Source organism: Nematolebias whitei, chromosome 4 (genome assembly GCF_014905685.2).
Source record: "Nematolebias whitei isolate Nwh7 chromosome 4, NemWhi1, whole genome shotgun sequence".
NCBI classification, from domain to species: domain Eukaryota; kingdom Metazoa; phylum Chordata; class Actinopteri; order Cyprinodontiformes; family Rivulidae; genus Nematolebias; species Nematolebias whitei.
This window is the reverse complement of record NC_056501.1, coordinates 46,765,206-46,787,775: the sequence shown is the minus strand read 5'-3', so window position 1 is coordinate 46,787,775 and position 22,570 is coordinate 46,765,206. Positions and strand designations below refer to the sequence as shown.

At 43.3% G+C, this 22,570-nt stretch overlaps 1 protein-coding gene across 1 annotated transcript in view; it reads right to left on the bottom strand.

Moving 5' to 3' along the window:
• The window catches only part of LOC119409153 (GDNF family receptor alpha-4), a gene marked incomplete at its 5' end in the record, with an annotated part of 82,209 nt that overhangs the window by 40,840 nt on the left and 18,799 nt on the right, over positions 1-22,570 (bottom strand). The window contains one exon of the mRNA XM_037676017.1: positions 429-783. Within this exon, the coding sequence (XP_037531945.1) occupies positions 429-783 (355 nt within the window). The remainder of the gene's footprint in view (positions 1-428; positions 784-22,570) is intronic.

Genomic DNA, 22,570 nt, shown 5'->3' with positions numbered 1-22,570 from the left:
AAAGTAACTAATTCACTAACAAACTAACAAAGTAACTAACTCACTAACAAACTAACTAAATAACTCACTAACAAACTAACTAACTCACAAACAAGCAAACTAACTCACTCACAAACAATCAAATTAACTTACTAACTCACTCACTAACATGCAGAACATGCTAACTCCACCCAGAAAGGCCCCTGGACCGGGGTTTGAACCAAGGACCTGCTCGCTGAGAGGCAGCATCTCTACCAGTTGCCCACCACGCTGCCCTCATTTGGGAATATTTTTATTTATTTATATTTCTGTGAATTTTTTTACATTTCCTGTGACACAAAGACAAGCTCTGTGACTTGCACAAGGAAGTTCAGAGCAGAAACATTTTGGAAACTGCTTCATAAATGCTGTTCACATTTTGTTACTGCGTTGTGAGATACTGGCTTTACCTGCACAGGTCATCTCGGCGACAGAAGCTCTGCTGGTGGAGACAGTTTGGCTGCAGACCCTCCATGTCCTGGTAGGAGCAGGAGGGCACAATGGTTTTCCTCCTCCTCTCACCACACAGAGTGTTGGTGCAGGGGCAGAACAGGACGCCCAGGCTGTACTCTTCAGGTACCCGCTCCAGGAAGCGCCTGAGGGCCCGATGGCACTTATACTGGTTGCATCGGCTGGTCCCAGACATGGGTTTGGTGCAGGCCAGGACATACTCGGAGCGCAGAGAACCACATTTTTCATACAGGCCACAGTCCTGTGCTGCCTTCAGACACTGATTCTCACCGTCCAGCTGAATGAAAGATGAAGCTGTGGGGTGAGAGTGGAGAGAAAAAAGGAGATGTGAGATCAGTAGCTGGGAAACAGAGATTTGAGAGAGCATTCAAATCTCACATTTTGTAATTCCTTTATGTTGCAGTCTGATTCAATAATTGACTCCATTCTATTTTCTGACTTTTTGTGGGAGTTCTGCGCTACATCTGCCTGCAGCCACAGCTAACTAATCAGCAACACCTGAGGATCATTTGCTTGATGAGCAAGAGGAGCATAAAAGGCTGCAGAGGACATCCAGTTAATGCTGGAGCATTACCTGCCAATGATATTTCTGTTCTAGCCTTTTAAGTATTAACAGACTTTATATTTATCCTTGCTTACAGTATATAATCTCTGATGTCCTCCTGTTTCCTGGATTCTCCCTTGTGAACCTCAAGCTCTCCTGTGCCTCCTCAGCTGCCTCCACGTCTTACTACCACTTGCCTGTCTCCTGCCATTGTTCAGATGAACAACTCCTTTACCTGGAACCACTGGGTCAGCTCTCCCCACTACTGACTCCTACCTCTATCCTAAGAAAGATCAGCAACATCATTATCGCTCCTGCCATTGCTCTTCAGGGTTCCATTTCCCTCCATGGCTCATTGAATGATTTATCGCTTTGTAAACAAACACTATAAACACGTTTTGAGTCTTGGTGTCTGGTCTCTTCGGTCCTTGTATCTGGGTATAGCCCCAATCGTTACACTTTTCTCACCATGTGCCAACTTTGCACACCTGTACAGATATTTTCTGCCATTGTTCTATTTTATTCTATTCAACCTCAGTCATCTGGATTGGGATTGAATTCAGTTTCAATTCAGTTCAGGTTATTTATATATCACCAATTCACAACAGAAGACGTCTCAGGACAATTGCACAGAAACATTCACATGCATAAAAATCAGTTAATAGAAATATTTATCTAAGGAGCCAGCAGACTGCTTTGAGTTATCACTTATCACTTTGTCGCAGTCTCTCATCCTAAGCGAGCACAGAGGCGACAGTGGAAAAGAAAACCTCCCTCATTAGGAGGTTCTCCAGCAGAACCAGACTCAGGACAAGCGGCCATCCACATTGGCCGGCTGAGCCCGAGAGGATAGGAAGGAGAAATGAACACACAATGACAGGTCCAGGATGGAAGCCATTAGGTTTTTCTCTAGGAGGAAACACAAAAAGACAGAAACCACATGTTAAGAAAGAATAATTACAAATACAAACCATTTGTTTATGCATTTGTAACTATTCATTTGATAAATGAGGTCAACGTGTCCTCCAGTGGTCTAAGGTTATAGCAACATGAGATAAGGAATAGGTCAGAGAACCAAAACGACTAACTATAGGATTTATCAAAAAGGAAACTCTTAAGCCCAGTCTTAAAACTGGACAATGTGTCAGCCTCATGGACAGAAACTGGAAGTTAGTTCCACAAGAGAGGAGCCTGATAACTGAAAGATTTTTCTCCCATTCTGCTTTTGGAAACTCTAGGAACTGCAAGTGAACCTGCAGTTTGAGAGCAAAGTGCTCTGTTGGGAAAATATGGAACAATAAGATCTGTAATGTACTTTGTAAGATGGAGCTAGGTTGTTGAGAGCTTTGTAGGTTAGAAGTAAGATTTTGAATTCTATTCTGGATTTGACAGGGAGCCAATGGAGAGAAACTAAAACTGGAGAGATATGATCTCTCTTACTAACTCCAGTTAAGACTCTGGCAGCAGCATTTTGGATCAACTGAAGACGTTTTAAAGAAGTATTTGGACACCCAGATAATAAACCATTGCAATAGTCCAGTCTAGACATGACAAATGCATGGACCAGTTTTTCTGCATCATTTTTAGATAATATGTTTCTAGTTTTAGTGATTTACTCAGGTGGAAGAAGGCAGTTCTAGTAACGTTTTTAATGTGGGAGATGAAAGACATGTCCTGATCAAAAATAACACCAAGGTTTTTAACATTAGAGCTGGAGGATAGATTAATGTAATTTAGAGAAAGTTAAAAAACTGAAAAATTTACTCGTAACATGCTCAGGTCCAAAAACCAATTGCTGATTGATGGACTGCTGATTTTAGGTCCTCCAGAGATGTTTCATTGTGATTATGTCAGTGGACTGGCTGGTCCACTCTGACATTCACAGAGTTGTCCCTAAGCCTTCACTGTGTGCTTTGGATCATTTCATGTTCAAGAAAAAAAAACTTTTTTTTATTCAACCTTTATTTATACCTTACCCTACCATACACTACCTATACCCTACCTTATACATTCATGGCAGTCTGAAGACCTGAGCTCTGTGGAACCGGGAACCATTTTTATTCTATCCCTAGGGTTATAAGAAGTGATGACTTCATGAGATTCTTTATAAATAAAATTATTTCAATGAGGGAGAACATTCAACCATCCTTCTTACTATTGCCTCTGGTTCACTGTCACATGATACAGTTTTAAAACTGTCACTAGAGCCTGATTTATGTTTGGACAGTTTTTGTACTGTTGAGCTCTCTGAATTGTCAAAAATAATAACCTCATCCAAACCATCCACATGCCTGCTAGATCCCATCCCAACCAGACTGTTTAAAGATGTGTTTCCCCTAATTATTGTCCACATTTTGGATCTACTTAATTTGTCTTTAATGAATGGTTATGTACCACAGAACTTTAAGGTTGCTGTAATTAAACCTTTACTTAAGAAACATAACCTTGACTCAGGAATCCTAGCCAATTATAGACCTATATCTAATTTAACTTTAATCTCAGAAATTCTAGAGAACATAGTTGCAGGTCAGTTGCGTGAACATCTATAAAGAAATAATCTGTTTGAAGAGTTTCAGTCAGGGTTTAGAGATCATCATAGCACAGAAACAGCACTAGTTTTTCTCTCTCTCTCTATTTTGGCTGCTCTCTTCTACAGGGGTCACCACAGCGAACTAAGTCACACGAAGACTTGGCAATTATTTTTACGCCGGATGTCCTTCCTGACGCAACCACAGACCACCCAACTACCACAGCCCTCTGTGTGAAGCGGAGAGCTGATATCTTGGGTTCTCAGGGAGGCACAGGAGAACAGAAACAGAATTAGTAAAAGTCACTAATGATATTCAACTCTAAATTGTCCCTAGGTGTGAGTGAGAGAGTGAATGGTTGTTTGTCTCGTTTGTCTCTATGTGGCCCTGTGATGGACTTGTGACCCATCCAGGGTGTACCCCGCCCCTCGCACAGTGATTGCTGGACATGGGCACCAGCGACCCCCGTGACCCAAAATGGAATAAACGAGTAAAGATAATGGATGGATGGACTAATGATATTCTCATGGCCTCAGACAATGGACTTGTGTCTATACTGGTCCTGTTAGACCTCAGTGCTGCATTTGATACAGTTGATCACAATATTTTACTACAGAGGCTTGAATATGATATTGGAATTACAGGAACAGCTCTAAAATTATTTAAATCATATCTATCTGATAAATTCCAATTTGTAAATGTAAATAATAAATCTTCTTTTTACACCAAAGTTAGTCATGGAGTTCCTCAGGGTTCAGTGCTTGGATCAGTACTCTTTACTTTATATATGCTTCCATTAGGTAAAGTTATTAAACAGCATGGGATAAATTGTCATAGTTATGCTGATGATATTCAGTTATATATGCCCATGAAACTCAGTGAATCCAAACAGCTACTGAGACCACAAGCATGTCTTAAAGACATAACAACCTGGATAACACTTAATTTTCTCCTGTTCAACACAGACAAAACTGAGGTTTTAGTTTTTGGACCTGAGCATCTTAGGAATAAACTTTTTAGTGTTTCTCCCTCCTTAGATTGAATTAATCTGGCCTCCAGTTTTAATGTTAAAAATCTTGGTGTTATTTTTTTATCAGGACATGTCTTTTATCCCCCACATTAAAAACGTTACTAGAACTGCCTTCTTCCACCTGCGTAATATCACTAAAATTACAAACATCTAAAAATGATGCAGAAAAACTGTTCAAGCATTTGTCACGTCTAGGTTGGACCATTGAAATGGTTTATTATCTGGGTGTCCACATACTTCTTTAAAGAGTCTTCAGTTGATCCAAAATGCTGCTGCCAGAGTCTTAATGTGAATTGATAGGAGAGACCATATCTCTTAAGTTTTAGTTTCTCTCCATTGGCTCCCCATCAAATCCAGAATAGAATTCAAAATCTTACTTCTAACCTACAAAGCTCTCAACAACCTAATTCCACCTTATATTACAGATCTTATTGTTTCATATTTTCCTAACAAAACATTTCGCTCTTAGGCTGCAGGCTTACTTCCGGTTCCTAGAGTTTCCAAAAGCAGAAAGGGAGGCAGAGCTTGCAGTTATCAGGCTCCTCTCTTGTGGAACCAACTTCCAGTTTCTGTCCATAAGGCTGACACATTGTCCAGTTTTAAGACTGGGGTTAAAGACTTTCCTTTTTGATAAATCCTATAATTAGTCGTCGGTCATCTGACCTTTTCTTTATCCTATGCTGCTATAACCTTAGACTACTGGAGGACTAATTGATCTCATTTCATCAAATGAACTGTTACAAATGCATACAAATGAATAGTTTGTATTTGTAATTATTCTTTCTTTCTTTCGGGGCCGAGATGGGGTAGAAGTACGGCAGCCGACCGGGGACAAGAAAGTCCCAGATTCAATCCCCAGCCATTTCCACATGTCGTGGTGTCTCTGAGCAAAACAACTAATCCCTAATTGCTCCCAGGCGCCTGCCTACATAGCTGCCCACTGCTCCACCTGGGTGTATCCCAGGTGTGATGGGTTAAATGCAGATAACTAATTTTGTCATTGTATGAGATCATACATTGATGACAATCTCAGACTTCCCTTCCCCTTCTTAACATGTGATTTCTGCCTTTTTGTCTTTCCTCTTAGAGAAAACCTGATGGCCTCCATTGTGTGTTTGTTTTCTCCTTCCAACCCTCTCAAACCTAGCTGGTCGAAGCCGGTTGTCCTGAGCCTTGTTTTGCTGAAGTTTCTTTCTCATGAGGGAGTTTTCCTTTCCACTGTTGCCTCTGTGCTTGCTTGGGATGGGAGACTGCAATGAAGTTAAGACGCAAAGCAATCTGTTGGCTTCTTAGATAAATAACTTTATTAACTTACTTTTTATGTGAATGTTTCTGTACAGTGCCCTGGGACGACTTCTGTTGACATTTGGCACTATATAAACAAACTGAATTGAACTAAAATGAAATTAATTGAATTGAATTATTCTAGCCCCTGCTGCTGCAAAACATGCCCACAACATGATATTCCCATTACCGTTCTTTAATTTCAATTCAATTTCAAATTTAAAGCACCAGTTCACTACAAACAGCCTTTTACATGCATTATCAAATCCCAGTTAGTAAAAGTCATCATTCTAAGGAAACTAGCAAATTGTTTTGACTCTTCACTTCGTCACAATGTCCCATCACTCCACTATTGACACTGTGATAGTTTTTGGCCGATGATGAGCATTGCCTGATTCCTTGAGAACTCCAGTTTAGAACCGAGGCCAACCAGTTAAGTCTTGGTTTCATCAGACCAGAGGATTTTGTTCCTCACAGTCCGAGAGTCCTTCAAATTTAGCTCTGAGGTGTTCTAACTTAGTCCTACCTCCAAGCATTATCTCTAAAACTTGGTCAGTGATCATCAACTACTTGGTCAATGCTCTAAATTAAAGTCGTACCTCAATTTCTCAGAGTTGCCTGGGGACCAACTCCTGGACAATTACAGGTTGTACCAAATATCTTCTATTTATTTATGAGTATCACATGCGGCACATTATATACCTGTCTACAAACTTATACAGCAATGCATCAGTTTATAGTAATGACCCGGACACGCAAAAACTTTTAATAATATTTCACCTTAACTTATGTCATTGAAGCAGGGGTGATGTAAACTGTACGTAACTATTCGTCTTCATATGTGTATGACGTTTTGATAAATTATTTTGAGCGGATCAGAAATTATGGGTGGGGCAGGAGAAAGTTTACAGACGGACAGACAGAGACTATACCATAATATGTCCCACCTTTTGGTGTGCTCAAAGGAGTTTATCGAGATTTAGGGAGATCTAGATTATTTTGTAAAGGTTTTCACAGATTTGTGCTTTAAAACAAGCCTGTCTCTGCCCTCTGCAGGCCTTAGTATGGACGAACACCCCCACATCACATCCCATCTACACATGAAGTGTAGAACCACTAGATTGAGGAACAGCTTCTACCCTGTTAGACTAATTAATCCCTAACAAGCTTAATTACTGTAAAAAAAGAGCAATGTAATGCCACTTTAATTGGTGATATGTGATTTATCTGTGCTGCTGATTATCCATGCTGCTGATCTCATGCTGCTGATTATTACATGCTGCTGTATTCATCCATACCCATCTGCTCACAGAGACTCATGTTCGGGCTGCTGTTGTTATGCCATATTGTTTTGCATGATTGGTGTTTAGCATGTATTGTATCTTATATATTTTAGCATAGTGTTTGGCATTAATTTAGAGTATATCATTGTTTATCTTAGATCCTTATATTCTGTTTCTTTTTACACTTTATATTTTTGCTATTGTTCGGTGTAACTGGGACCCTGTGTACACAATTTGGTTCCACCTCATGTATCACATGTGGTGAGAATGACAATAAACATACTTGAACATCATGATGCCACCTCCACCATGCTTCATTGTTGGTATGGTGTTGGCAGTTTCTTTGACATCATCACTTGGTTTTAGCTCTGTTTGTTAAGTCAAGGTATAAAAACATCTTAGAGGAGATGACCAGAAATGGAGGAACCTGAGCTCAATTTCAAATGTTGCCAAAGGTCCAAATTTCTACGGAAATGTGATTTCTCTCCATTTAAAATAGTTTCTATACATTTATATAAATGTTTAAAATTATGTTTGCACTTTTTCACTAAGGGGCATAGAGTTTAGATTAAGGTTTCTTCCTCATGAGGGAGTTTTCATTTCCACTGTCGCCTTCATGCTTGCTCAAGATGAGAGTTCTGCAATGGTGTTAAATTCAAAGCAGTCTGCTCCTCAGATAAATAGTGTTAACTTATTATTTTTATACGTATATGAATATTTCTTATTTTCATTATTTTTATACAGTATATGAATGTTTCTATTCAATACCCTGAGACAACTTTAGTTGTGACTTGACACTGTATGAATAAACCAAATTTAATTTAATTTAACTGAATTAACTAAAAAAATAATTGAAATTATTTTAGCATCAGCCTGTAACATGAAATTTTAAAAAGTGACTGGTGTCTGAAGGTGCAAACATTTGGAATACTGAGCTTATAAATCCCATATTGCTGCAAAAAGCAACTGCAAGTATAAAAGGCATTAAAGTCACTAAGGTTGCACTTTAAATTAAGCTAACTTCAAAGTGCAATTTAAAAGAAGTGTAGACACATATGTGCATATTTACAGGTTTTAATCACAATGCCCTGCCCCCCAAACCACTAAAGCCACTACATTTAAGTCTTGTTTTTACAGGAGATTAGACACAAAAATAGTTTTCTTATGGCATTTTGCCACTGTCTCAACTCTTATCACACAGCACCAGCCCTTTGCTAGGACCCACCCCCTCTCAACCTGGTTCATCAGACTACCTTGTTCGTGGTTCCAAGCAAACTGCTCTGAGGTGATGATTTTGTCATAATCTAACAATAGCTGTTGACTGGCCAGATCAAAGTCACTGGATGACCCAACCAGCAAAACTGCAAACTACATCTGAACTGCTACTTCCTCTCTGATCATAAGTGTGTGTTGTTTTTTTTTTGTTGCTAATTTCAGGTATGGAAGCTTCAAATATAGTAATGAAGAGATACAGACCTTCCTAACTTATTTGGCCAATGTTAGGATTCAGCGTGAGCTGGATGGCGCCACAAGAAATGAGCGCATTTACAGAGAGCTATTGGGTGATTATGGTGCAGCATGGCTACTCCTGGACTTATAAGCAGTGCCGGGATAATATGAAGAAACTGAAGTTCAATTATGGGGTGATCAAGGACCACAACAGGTGGAATGGCTCAAACATAATGACTTGTTATGATACTGTTTTGCTGTGCAGTAGGGCATTAACAGAGTACTCGAGTAATCTACACATCGATTGCTAGGACATCTATCGAGGTTAAAAATTTAACATAGAGTATCCGTAGTGACGTCATATCATGTGACCACCATATGACCGTAGGGGGCGGTGTTGCACTGTTGCAGGTCACAGAGTATGGTGTAACACCAAACCAGAACCAGTTTCGGTTTAAGTTTCGTTTTTGACGTGCTGCATTTTCTTCACGTTTGCAGTTTAATAATAAAAACTAATAGTTTAGTTTATCCTGTGACTTATTTGCAGTATGATAAATGGTAGGAGCATAATATACGCTCCCAATGTTTTGTTGGTCTTTTTATTTTGTAAATAATTGCCTTTTTTTTTGCGGTTTTATTTATTTATTTATTTTTGTATCTTGAGATCTATGACGTCATCAAATACTCGAGTTCTACTCGGGTTTTATTATGTTAATGTCAAGTTTAAAAATTATATACTCGTTCAACCCCTACTGTGCAGTCATTATTTTCATTACCTTCATCATTCTACACAGCTGATTCATCATCACCATCACCAGAATTGCAGTTTGCTACCTGGAATAATTCTTTCCAACATGTGCTCAATGAGCAACAAAATGGATTAGCATAGGCTCTTGGTAGAGAAAGACAGATTGTTTTGGGCTTCATGGACTTAGGCGTGGCCCTGTGAACTGATACCATACTTCCTGGCTTACCAAAGATGGCTCTTGGGGCATGGAATGTAACCTCTCTGGTGGAGAAGGAACCTGAGCTCGTGCGTGAGGTTGAGAGGTACCGACTACATATAGTTGGGCTCACCCTGATGCACAGCATTGGCTCCAGAACCAAACTCCTAGAGAGGAGCTGAACCTTATTCAACACTGGAGATGCCCATAGTGAAAAGTGCCGAGCTTGTGTCGGTCTACTCTTAGCCAACTGATTTGGTGCTTGTGTGTTGGAGTTTTCCCCAGTAGATGAGAGGGTGGCTTCCCTGCAAATTCAGGTGGGGGGACAGGCTCTAACATTTGTTTGTGCCTATGCACAAAATGGCAGTTCAGAGTAGAGTTGCACTCGGGTCCAAATAATCCGAACAGACCTGGCCCCAGCCCACAGCCATCATCTCTGAACCCCACCCGATCTGACGAATTAACAGTAATTACAGGTCCAAACCCGACACCCCCCCCCCCCCCAACCACCCCAACATTTTTTATTAAGCTTTGACTGCTTATACCATTGACTATTATTAATGGTTGGCGGACATGTGCGGCTGAAGGGACAGACAATCAGAGCTGAGGAGCCGTCAAAGTGCATTAAATGCTTCCCCTGCTTCCCCTGAAGGAAGCAATCTATATAAAATAGAAAAAAAACATCTCTTAACAGAGGATGAGGCCTCAAATTTCCACTTTCAAAAACCTATAATGCAACTTTAAGACAGATTCCCAGCCGTTTTTCACACCTGATGGGAACAAAGGGGCCTCATCTGTGAATAAGAGTAAGAAAGAACTTAAGAAACCCCTTCTGTTGAGGTGTTGAGGTGTGAATTGCCAAATCTACATATGTATGTGTGTCTTATCTCACTCAGCCTTATAACCTAAACCCCTCACTCACTGCTCATTGAATTGAAAAAGCTCCTCGGATGAGGAGCAAAACGTCTTCTGTAACAAATAAAGTCTAGTTGTTTTTGTATTGAACATTTTTTGAATTTATCATGTCCTGGACGACTGAGAATCTTCGCCAGCATATTTCCCCTGCTTCTGCCTGCATTGAACCCTGCTCTGACATGTCGGATATTTTGTGATCTCACCTGTTTGGGTCGTCGGCCGTGTGCGTCCACTGAGTGCAGCAGCTGAATAAACGTCCATTTGGGCTGATGGATCATTGGCAGTAGTCCATCCAAAGCTTAACTGAACTTTTTACCTCTTTCAACCGGCCGGTCAGCATGTGGTGAAATGGCCACGTGCAGCAGGTGTTGTATGCATGTATTGCCATGTTTGCATATATTGGATCATTGGCCGCGTGCGTCCTTGATGCAATAAAAAGCCCGACACTGACCCGGCCCACACATTAAGCACATTATTATGGCCCAGTCCGAATCTGGGTCGGGTGGGGCCGGGCTCCGGGTTAGGGTTAGAAATGACAGTTCTAGTTCAGTGTATCTGGCCTTCTTGGAGTCCTTAGCAGGCGTGCTGGAAGTGTTCCAGCTGGGGACTTCATTATTCTGCTGGGGGAATTCAATGCCCACATGGGTAATGACAGTATCACCTGGAGAGGCATGACTGGGAGGCACAGCCTCTCTGATCTGAACACAAGTGGTGTTCTTTTGTTGGACCTCTGTGTTAGTCATGGTAAATCTATCATGAACACCATGCTTGAACATAAGTGTGTCTATAAGTACACTTGGTACATGTTCAACGTAGATCTTTGATCGATAGGACTCCTTCTTTGTAGTCATGTCATCTGATTTGCGGCCATTTCACCAGAATTTTCAATCTCTCCTTGGCCCAGGCAGTCATCCCTCCCCACTTAAAATCTGCAACTATCATCCCAGTGCCGAAAACGCCTACCATCACTAGCCTGAATGATTACCGACAGGTGGCTCTCACTCTGGTAATCATGAAGTGCTTTGAGAGACTGGTTCTCCAGCATGTCAAGGACTATCTCTCTCCAAACTTTGACCCCTACCAGTTTGCATATCGCACTAACAGGTCCACAAAGGATGTTATTGCAGTAGCTCCCCACACTGTGCTGAGTCACCTGGAACAGCAGCACAGCTACATTTGAATGATCTTTGTGGATTATAGCTCGGCCTTTATTACAATCATTCTGGACATTCTTATAAACTGGACAATCTCGGCCTCCCCCCGTCACATGTGCCTGGATAAAAGACTTCCTAACCAATCGTCCCCAATCTGTAAGACTTGGTCCCCACCTCTCCTCCACTCACATGCTGAGCACTGGCTCTCCACAGGGCTGTGCGCTGAGACCCCTGCTGTACTGTCTCTGGATCCACGACTGCAACCCGGCCCACAACAACAACCTCATCCTCAAGTTCGCTGATGACAGCACAGTGGTCGGACTAATCTCTAAGGGAGATTAAACAGTTTACAGACAGGAGGTCTTGGAGCTAGCAACCTGGTGCTCAGAGAAAAACCTGGCTCTGAGTATCAAAAAAACCCAGGAGGCAATTATTGATTTCAGGAAACACAGCGCCAACCTAGCCCCTCTTTACATCAATGACGAGTACGTGGAGAGGGTTCACACTTTCCGATTTCTCGGCGTCCATATCTCTGCTGACCTTAACTGGAAAGAGAACACCACAGTGGTCATCAAGAAGGCTCAACAGAGACTACACTTCTTAAGAGTACTTAAGAAACACAACCTGAACACCAAATTGCTGTTGACCTTCTACCGCTCGTCCATCGGGATCCTGCTGACATACTGTATCTCAACATGGTGCGGCAGCTGCACACTGACTGACAGGGAGAGGCTCCAGAGAGTAGTCAAGACACCACAAAAGGTAATTGGCTGCCCTCTCCCCTCCCTGATGGACATTTACACATCACACTGCCTAAACAGAGCAGAAAGCATAATCAAGGACAGTTCACACCCGGGTTTTGAACTGTTTAACTTGTTACCTTCAGGGAAGCACTACAGGTGCATCAGAACAAGAACAAACAGATTCCAGAACAATTTTTCCCGAAAGCCATTACAACACTGACCTCACATATGCACTGATTTATAATCTAACCTCCCAAACCGTTGGTTACGTACTGTAACCCCAGATTCTATGAGTATAGGCGCAGCCCTTTAGGCTATCGCTAGTGGGTTTATCCCTTCGCGTTGTCGAGGAGACCGCTGAATGGAGACCAGCCTGTTCCCAGAATGGACATGTCTCGGCATGTCTCGTTATAAGGCCCGGGTGGAAAGGCCTCGAAGTCTGAGATAATGGGAACCATATGCTGAAGGAACATATACACTTACACTTTTAAACACTACACAAACACATAGGCATGTACATACACACACGAAGAGACACGCATTCACACATTCACACACTGCATAAACACACATGCACGCACACGCTCACACATACAGGCGCGCCTGGACACACACACAGGCAAAGAGAGGCACTGAGGAGAAGGAGGAAGAACTAGACTTTTCATTCTAATAAAATTGTCAGTTCTCAGATAAATAAAAATGATGTGTTTATTATAATAAAAAAACAAGTAAATAATCAAGTGATACTATAACCCTTGTGATTTTAAAATGTATTCTGTTTTAAGTTTGCTCATGATGTTGGAAATTTAAGAAAAGAACACTGTATTCTCAAGAAATGTTTTCAGAAGTATTTTGTGAGAGAAAGAGTTATACAGAAGTATTATGCAGAAGTATTTTGCAATGACAAGACTTTGAAAAACAGCTCTGAGCAAGTCAGAAAAACGTAACTTAGGATGACTCAGGCATATTCGAATGAGTTACACCCAGATTTTAATATATATAAGGAATGATATGGCAAATCCTCATAGACATGCATGGAAATCGGAACTAAGCCCAGCCCCAAAAAGGTTGGGTTTGTACCGGTGGCATGATCTTTTTGGAAGTGTCAGTCAAAACCTCACTCTATAAATATAGATGACTCTGTGAAACCACTGCTGTTGGGGACCACTAACTCGTGTGGATGTAACAAAAAGGACTGTTTGGAACACAAACAAGTGTGGATTAATTGGACAAGTTTTTGGACGGTCTCAGTTCAAGAAGAACAGGGGTGAATCCGATGGAATAAGCTTCGTTAAGAGTTATTTTCTCCCTTCAGCCCGGATTATATGCCTGAATCCTTTTCTTCAAATTCAGACCAGCTGAAGGACCAGAAACGGCCCGCATTCAAGAGTGAATGGGGAAATTTGCTTCTTGCTGAGCCGGAATTTTGAGGAATTCCACAAATAAGGCGATGGTAAGAAGATGTTTCACCAATATTGTCCTTAATAAAACTTTATTTCAAATTAAGGCGGTGGCACATAAATTGGCAGACAGAAAGATCAATTATATTATGCATCTGGTTGCTCAGAGTTGCAGAAAGGTTGTCATTGTAGTGAGAAATAAAGTATTGGGTCAGATAGAGAGTGTGGGTAAATTGTGTGGGTTCTGGTGCGTGGCCGGCCAGGAGAAAGACATCCGAGGCCGAACAGAGTGAAGTCCACAAGCTATCCTCAAGCCCTCCACGGGGACAGAAATCTACCTTGCCCAGGAAAGGTCAACAACTGGAAAAAGACTAAGGAATGAATATTATTCATTATTTAACCTCTTTGTAATTGAATGTAATCATTACTGTGCATACCATTGTTTCCCTGCAAAATCCTTGATTAAAGCAAAGCAAAACGTAAAATTATGGATTCTTATTTCAACACCCCTTTGCTCATGGAAGTGGAAGACTTGGTTCAGAGAAATAAGAGAAGCACGGGAGATTTTTAAAGGTTTTGTAGCTTTTGGTTATAAAACATCCAAGAATCTTATACCTAGGTTCTAAACAAAACCAGATCGGATAACAATTGTAACGATAAATCAGGAGATGAGCTACAGTTAACTTGCGCTTCCTCGTCTGCTAAACGTCCCCATTCCTACTGCTAGGTCGGGCGAGGCACGAGGTGAGACATTGGGTGTGGTGCAAGAATCGTAGGTAGTTAACAGTCTGGGTGAATCATCTCAATACAGCCTTAGACTAAGGACTGTCTTAGAAAACAGCTGTGGGTAACACCTGAGCCTTGGAATTAGTTCGGAGACCCGTTGGAGGAGAAGGCTGCGGTGAGGGCGTGGCACATGTCCTGTGTCTACCTCACTCGGGTAAGCAAAACAGTGTGCAGCGCAGCACTGAAAACTTTAGTCCATGCCCACCTACTATGTGGGCCCCATCCCCGGGCCGTATAAATTACGGTGAGACCAGGCAGTCGTCTCCCAAATAGCTTTTTTTTTCAGCCAGTGGAACCAGTGAGGCCCAGAGCTTAAAGGGCTGTGCCTATACTCATAGAATCTGGGTTTACAGTATGTAACCAACGTTCTATTTTGTATAGGCTTCACCCTTTAAGGCTATCTCTAGTGGGTTAAAGGCGAATCAGGATGTAGTCTATGCCTCATTGGGTCCACTCAGACACAACATGAAGCACTTGCTTGCACAAAAAAACATTTCAACACTCAACCTTCTGTGTGCGTACTTACACGCTGCGTAATTGCTTGCTCCATGCGCTGGAGTGTACCGGAGTAAAGATTTCTGGTGAGGACAAAAGGCTGAGATAGCAGACCTGCTGCTGTGAATAGGAACAACGGAGGATATGAATTGTAACAGTGTAACCATGAACAGAGCAGACCAACAGCTCCTCAGGATGAACTGATTAATAACGATAAAATCAGCAGTCATGAACTTGTGACTGATAATAAATATCTCACACTGTGACTGCATGCAGGCAGGTGTGAGCTCAAAAGTGAAGCTCCATGAAACAAATAATAATCATTCTGTCAAAACTGTCATTCTGTCAGCAGGACTGGAAGGAATGCATAAAGGAGCATTTTTGGCCATGGGCTGTGAATGAAGGCGTCCACTCCTAATGGTGGGTCATCTCGTGAGTTCAGTGAGAACCATAATTGACACTGGGAGTTCTCCTGTGTGGTGAACAGATCCACTGCTGCTCAGCCGAACCTGCTCCAAAAACCAAGAGATCAGCTCGGGACATGTCGCTCCTCAACATGATATCCGCTCACCTGTTCAGGACGCTGGGAATGTACACTGCAAGGATGGGGAGCAGATTTTTGTGTGTCCAACACAACAGCTGTTTCGCAATGCTAATAGTTGGGCCGAGCACACACCACCCTGACGGTTTATGTAAACTGTCGTCACTTTTTTGTCTGTGTGGATCAGAAAATGCTGATCCCGCAGCAAAGGGCAAAATGCTGAGTCACGTTTCAGACCGTGAAAACATTCTAGCACATTATGTAAAATGATATGTGGTACAGCCACTGTGCTCCCACTGCTTGGGACAGACACATTCCTCCCAGCTTGACTGGAACGTGTCTGTGAAAGACTGAGACATGTGACGTAGGCCTGTTGATGGGAACTCCCTCTGACAGAACGCGGGGGGTTCCCCAGTGATTCAGATCGGTTCTCACAGAGGGGAGCACAAAGATAATCCACCTCTTCTGGGGCACAGGGTCGATGCACAGGCGGGCGAACCATCTCTGAAGGTGTCTCATGTGAAATAGGCCCAGGGGAACCACGATGTCTCAGGAGTTGCATGACAGGCAGAGCTGTCCCTACGCTGCCAGGTTTGACACGGCGGAACTGAACTTACAGAGCTTCTGCTCTCGGCTGTGATAAACGGGCTCTCGTAGTTGAGTTTAGCTCCACTCCCAGATAAACAATCATCTGGGACAGGAGAATGGAACTTTTCCCAGTTTTTAGAAAACCCAGGTTTAGCAGGTGTAACACTAGCGTTTGGTCTGTGCAGCTGCTTCCTGCCTGGACTGATCTAATAAAAGTAGATCATTCGATAAAAAATAATTCTCATTCCTGCCATGTGTAATGACTGCATAGCCGTCTCCACGCATTTTGAGAACATGCGTGGGGCTAGGGAATAACCAAACGGTAGCCTGTTGTACTGATACGGAATCCCCAGGAGGAGAAAACCACAGGAATTTCCTATGTTTCAGCATGATGGAAATATGAAATTATGAGCCCTTCAGATCTATGGAGGTGAACCAGTCGTTCTGGTGAAGTTCTCCAGCAGCTGTTTGATTGTCAGCATGTGGAATTGTCTCTCCATGATCGAATTGTTGAACATGGACAGGTTGAGAATGGGTCTCATCCTTTTAGAGGACCTACCTTTTACTTTTGCTTGCTCTCATTACAGGGATCTGTCCCCCACAAAAACAGCCTTAGCCAATGTCTAACTAATGTTTATGATAGCCATATGTTAAACCATACTGTGTATGCCACATGTGCCTTGATGTTCCTTTTATCAGTGTCTGTCTTCTGCCTGTAAATACTTGTTTTATTGTAGTTGTTCCTGATGGGAACAAAAGGGAGGAATTGTTGATATTTTCTGGGTTGTTAATATAAAAGTTTGATATGTTTACGCAATTTACAGTTTACTTTAAAATGATAATTAAAGTGTTTGCCTGCAGTTTTAGCTCTGAGTCTCAGAATGGATCAGTATTTTGTAAACATTGATACCAGTTTATTTTGTTCATCAATTTTATCATCACTCTTATTATTTACTTTATATCACACTCTGTTAAAGCTTATCTAAAAACTGTAGCAGCTAAACCCCTTCAACATCATTGTGAAACCTTTTAACTTCCGTTTCTCAAACTCAGCTCCAGAACCAGTCACTGACCACAAACGTACTGTCTGTTTTTACACTAATAAGATTGCAAATGAGCACATGTTGTGTCAAAACTTGTTACGTGTGAAGGTGTATAAATGAGACTGTATTGCTCATGATTTTAGAGAACACACAGAACTCCTAGGCTGCGTGCTTGTTCATGTGTTTTCTCCTTCTGCAGAAGAGAAATAAACCTGCTAAATTTTATCAAACAACAAAGTTTGATAAAACTCCACAAGAGTACCTCCCACAGGGTTCCCCAAGGGACGTTGTAGAACGCCTTCTCCAAGTCCACAAAGCACAGGTATACCGGTTGGACAAACTCTCACGCACCCTCCGGGACCCTACTGAGAGTGTAGAGCTGGTCCAGTGTTCCACGCCCAGGACAAAAACCGCACTGCTCCTCCTGAATCTGAGGTTTGACTACCCGACAGACCCTCCTCTCCAGAACCACTGAATAGACCTTACCAGGGAGGCTTAAGAGTGTGATCCCCCTGTAGTTGGAACACACTCTACAGTTCCCCGTTTTGAATAGGGGTGTAGTGAACTCGGCCTCCGGTCAAAACCTGCCTCTGAAGACCTTCATGGGACAGGAACTGTTATTTCATTGATTTGAATCCAGAAATACAAATTAGCTCATCCAGAGACTTTCTAATTGTATCCTGAACTAATCAATTGAAAGAACACTCTCTTTTTTTATATCATCATTACTATTTTACAATGTCTTGATAATCAAAAGTGTGTTTAGTTCATACCATTTTTAAATGTTGAAATGAACCACTCATTTTAAATCAACTGTGAAACAGTATTAATGATTTTTAATCCTCATTCAAAGTAGAAATCAAGTTAAATGTCTATGTTACAAAGTAATTGTGCATTTTTGATCTTCTGTCTGAAATGAGAAAGGAGTGATGTCGGTCAAAAGTCGGAGACAGTCCAAGACAGGTTATTGGAACGAACTGTCGTGTTTTTAAACCTCTCACACAGAAACAAGAAAACTGGCACCTGTAAGTCTGTCATTTCTCCAAAATATTTTCTCGTCTGTAACTAACCGTTCCTAAACATTTCTGATGTTTTCTCAACTTGTAATGACCCTCTGACGTCACTAAAACCACACCCCTGTTGGTTTTTTCAACCAATCAGGACTTCCTAAAAGTGACCGGAAGCAGAACTCTTTAAAATTCGACACTTCCTAGTTCTAGTTAGTTCTAGTTGGGAGAAGTTCAAGTGCTGGAGAACAGAAGTTCTGAAAGTTCTGAAAGTTCTGAAGAAAGTTCTAGTTCTGGAGTGGAGTTGAGTTCTGAAGAAAGAGTTAGTGAGTTGGAGTTCTTCTGGTTCTGATGGAGTTCAGCTGGAGTTCCTGTCGGAGCCACGAAGCATCGCTGTGGCTCCACCCGGAGAATGCCCTATAACTTCTGAGGAAGTTTGTTCTGTGGAACGGAGTATCTCACGACTTCTGCCGAGTTGCAGCTGACCTGAGGAGATGCTGAAAGGTAGCGTGCCAGGGACCTCTTGACCGCAGCTGACCCATCGTCTGCCAAGGTAAAGAGTCATCACGAGCTTCACTACCAGTGTACTGGTAACTGCGCTTGAAAGGAGCGTGTTGTTCTGGACTACAGACATACATCTTCCACCACATATTTCCTTTAAACTCTTTCATTTCCCATCTTTAAACTTCTATCCTGCTAGTAATTAATCCAGCTATCTTCAGAAATGTCTGTTGTTTTTATTAAGTAAAACGTGCCAAGTTTTATTAATCAGAGCCGATAGTATAATCAAGTGTACAATGTTTTGATGTTAAATTTTGATTCTGTTAATAAATGACCACATTCATTTGATGGGTCAAAGAAAATTAACGTCTCATGTCACTGATTAAACCATCTCCAACATAGTACCTCTGTCACATATCTGTCAAGTAGCTCGAAGAAGTGAGAACCCGTTATTTAAAATTGACTGTAGTGGCGCTCCTAAGCTTACTGAAGCTAACCTAGCCTTAGCATACTACAGGGGGACCACCACCCCGGTCTGCCAATCCAGGGAAACTTCCCTCGATGTCCACGCAATATTGCAGTTGCGTAAGCCAACACAACCGTACAACATCCAGAGCCTTAAGGAACTCCGGGCGAATCTCTTCCACCCCTGGGGCCCTGCCACCGAGGAGCTTTTTAACCACCTCAGTAACCTCAGCACCAGAGGTTGGAGGGCCTGACCCAGAGTCCCCAGGCTCCACTTCTTCAGTGGAAGATGCGCCAGTGAGAATGAGGAGGTCTTCAAATTATTCTGCCCACTGACGCACGACATCCCAAGTTGAGGTCAGCAGCAAACCACCCCCACTATAAACAGTGTTGGTGGTGTACTGCTCCCCCCCCCCCCCCCCGAGATGCCGGATGGTGGACGAGAATCGCCTCGAAGCCGTATGGAAGTCATTCGCCATGGCCTTTCCAAACTCCTCCCATGCCTGAGTTTTTGCCTCAGCGAATACCTGAGCCGCATATCGCTTAGTCTGCCAGTACTCATCAGCTGCTTCCGGGATCCCACAGGCCAAAAAGGTCCAATAGGACTCCTTCTTCAGCCTGACAGCATCCCTCACTGCCGGTGTCCACCACTGGGTTCGAGGGTTGCCGCTGTGACAGGCACCGACAACCTTGCGGCTGCAGCTCCGGTAAGCTGCCTCGACAATAGAGGCACGGAACATGGTCCACTCGGACTTCCCTGGAACATGTTCGAAGTTCTCCCGGAGGTGGGAGTTAAAGCTCCGTCTCACAAGGAGACTCTGCCAGATGTTCCCAGCAAACCCTCACAATACGTTTGGGCCTGCCAGGTCTGACTGGCATCCTCCCCCACCATCGAAGCCAACTCACCACCATGTAGTGATCAGTGGACAGCTCTGCCCCTCTCTTCACCTGAGTGTCCAAGACATGTGGCTGCAGATCAAATGAGACGATGACAAAGTTGATCATCAAACTGTGGCCTAGAGTGTCCTGGTGCACATATGGACACCTTTATGCTTGAACATGGTGTTCGTTATGGACAATCCATGACGAGCACAGAAGTCCATCAACAAATTATCCACTGTTTTTGGAGTCATTGGAGGGGGTACTGGAAAGAGCACCTCCTGGGGACTCCCTTGTTCTGCTGGGGGACTTCAATGTTCACGTGGACAATGACAGTGAGACCTGGAGGGGTGTGGTTGGGAGGAACGGCCCCCCTGATCTGAACCCGAGTGGTGGCAGACGAGTGTTTTGTGATATTTACAGAACTGTGGTGCCATTTAAAATGCTGTTTAAAAGTTACTGGCTCGTTCTGTGTGGGGACAGTGTGAAGAGAGGTAGCTGTGAGCTCAGTTGATCTGACAGTCAAGCTGGAATCAGATGAAACTTTACTTTCAGAGATGTTTCTGTTATATTTCAAAACATACCTCATCAAAAAACACACACATTCCCCTCAAGGAGCTGTTCCCTGGTGGAGGGGGCCAGCGGAGGAGCGGAATGTGAAGTCACTGCCGTAGCTGTGGAGCACCTCTGCTATTGTTGCTGGCCACGGCGGTCCCTCCAGCGGCCGGAGGGGCGGGAGGAAGACTGTGACATCACCAGATGGTGTACAATCTCTGAGACCTCTTTGGATCTCTGCGACTTCTCAAGGATTGTCCTTAAGTTGGCACCGAACAGCACCTCTGGGGTTATGGGGCCCTCCAGCAGGTCTTTCTGTAACCTCTTGGACAAGGATGGCAAGAGGCGGAGCCATGTGGTTTTCTGGATCATGGTCATCCAGGTGGCGATGTGGGACAGGCAGACTGCAGAGGTGGCACATGTTTAAGATGACATCAGCAGCTTTACAGAAAGCTGTTTGTCCCCTTCAGCAGGTTTGCTTCTTCCAGCCTCTTAGATATGCTGTAGGCCAACAGGGTGACATTGTTGTTCGCTGTGGCCGTCTGGAATGAGCACTGGTGAGCTCAGTTGGAGACCTTTGTCACAATCTGGTCATGCTTCCCTGGAGGGACAGGTTGCTGGTCCATCCTGGAAGCTTTTGCCCCAAGTGTCACCACCAGGCTTGGCTCCGGGGCGGGGGGGTGGGGGGGACCGAGGGAAAAACACCAATTGGTAAAACACTCCACTCTGGAGATGGAGGCGAAGGTGGATACAGATGTCTTCAGCTTGCCGGGCCCAGCTGCAGCCTCGTTCCAGTGTGACGTCACAGCTGGACAGTGAGGCCAGATGGGGTCAGGGCGATGAGCCAGAGCGGAGCCAACCTTGCCGCCAGATCATAGGGGCAGAGGGAGGCGACAGACGGAAAGTCCCTTGTGTTAACATCCTCCTGGATTATGCCGGCAGCTCCGAGAGGAGGGCGCCGACAGCTGGGAGCGGTGTGGTCGCCATCGTGGGAAGATCCGAGGTGGTTGAGCATCCTCTCGGCCACTCGTCTTCCATCACTACGCTCTCCAGAAGAGAGGAGGCAACTCCGCATCGCCTTTCTCGGAGGAATCATTCGATTCATTGCGTGATTTTGCGTCAAAGAAGGCAGTGGCGTTGTCCCGTGCATAGCAGAAAAAAACACTCAGCAGAGCTGCTGCCAACAACGCCTTTTTCGAGGGAATCATTTGATTCACTGTGAGAAAAAAACACATTAGAAAAGGCGGTGGCGTTGTCTAGCGAGTAGCGGCCCTCCACGGAAAAACATTCAGAAGGGCTGCTACTAACATAGCCTTTTTCAAGGAAATCATTCGATTACCGCGAGGAAAAAAAACATTAGAAAAAGTGATGGCATCGTCCAGCGGGTGGTAGCCCGCCACGGAAAAGCGCTCCTCGGTGCTTACCTTGAACAAGGCTGCTAATTTCTGCATCTTCTCGGGGAGGAAGAGCTCAGCGGGACGGCAGGAGGTTGACGTGGCGGAGACCCAGGCATCCTTAGCAAAGGTTGTGCCAGTCAAAGCTGGACAACTTTTCCTTCTTCGTTCTTCTGACAGTGCTAGCTAGCTGGCTGAAGAAAAAATGGGAGCCGATTATCCGGTAATTTATACGAACCTGTGGTGAGGCCCACACAGTAGGTGGGCATGGACTAATTTTTCAGTGCTGCGCTGCGCCAAAGGGATAAACCCACTAGCGATAGCCTTAAAGAGCGAAGCCTATATGAAATAGAACCCTGGACTTCTATTGTCCAATACTGCTGACATTTCATACTCTCAATCACCTTACCTCTTAACTACCTCACTAATATCCATATTGTGCAATATTCAAATTTATACAATTGTGAAATAACTTGTTTTTTTTACTTTCATAGTGATAGTATAAGACTAAATATACAGTGCTATGTATATATATATGGATATATATATATAT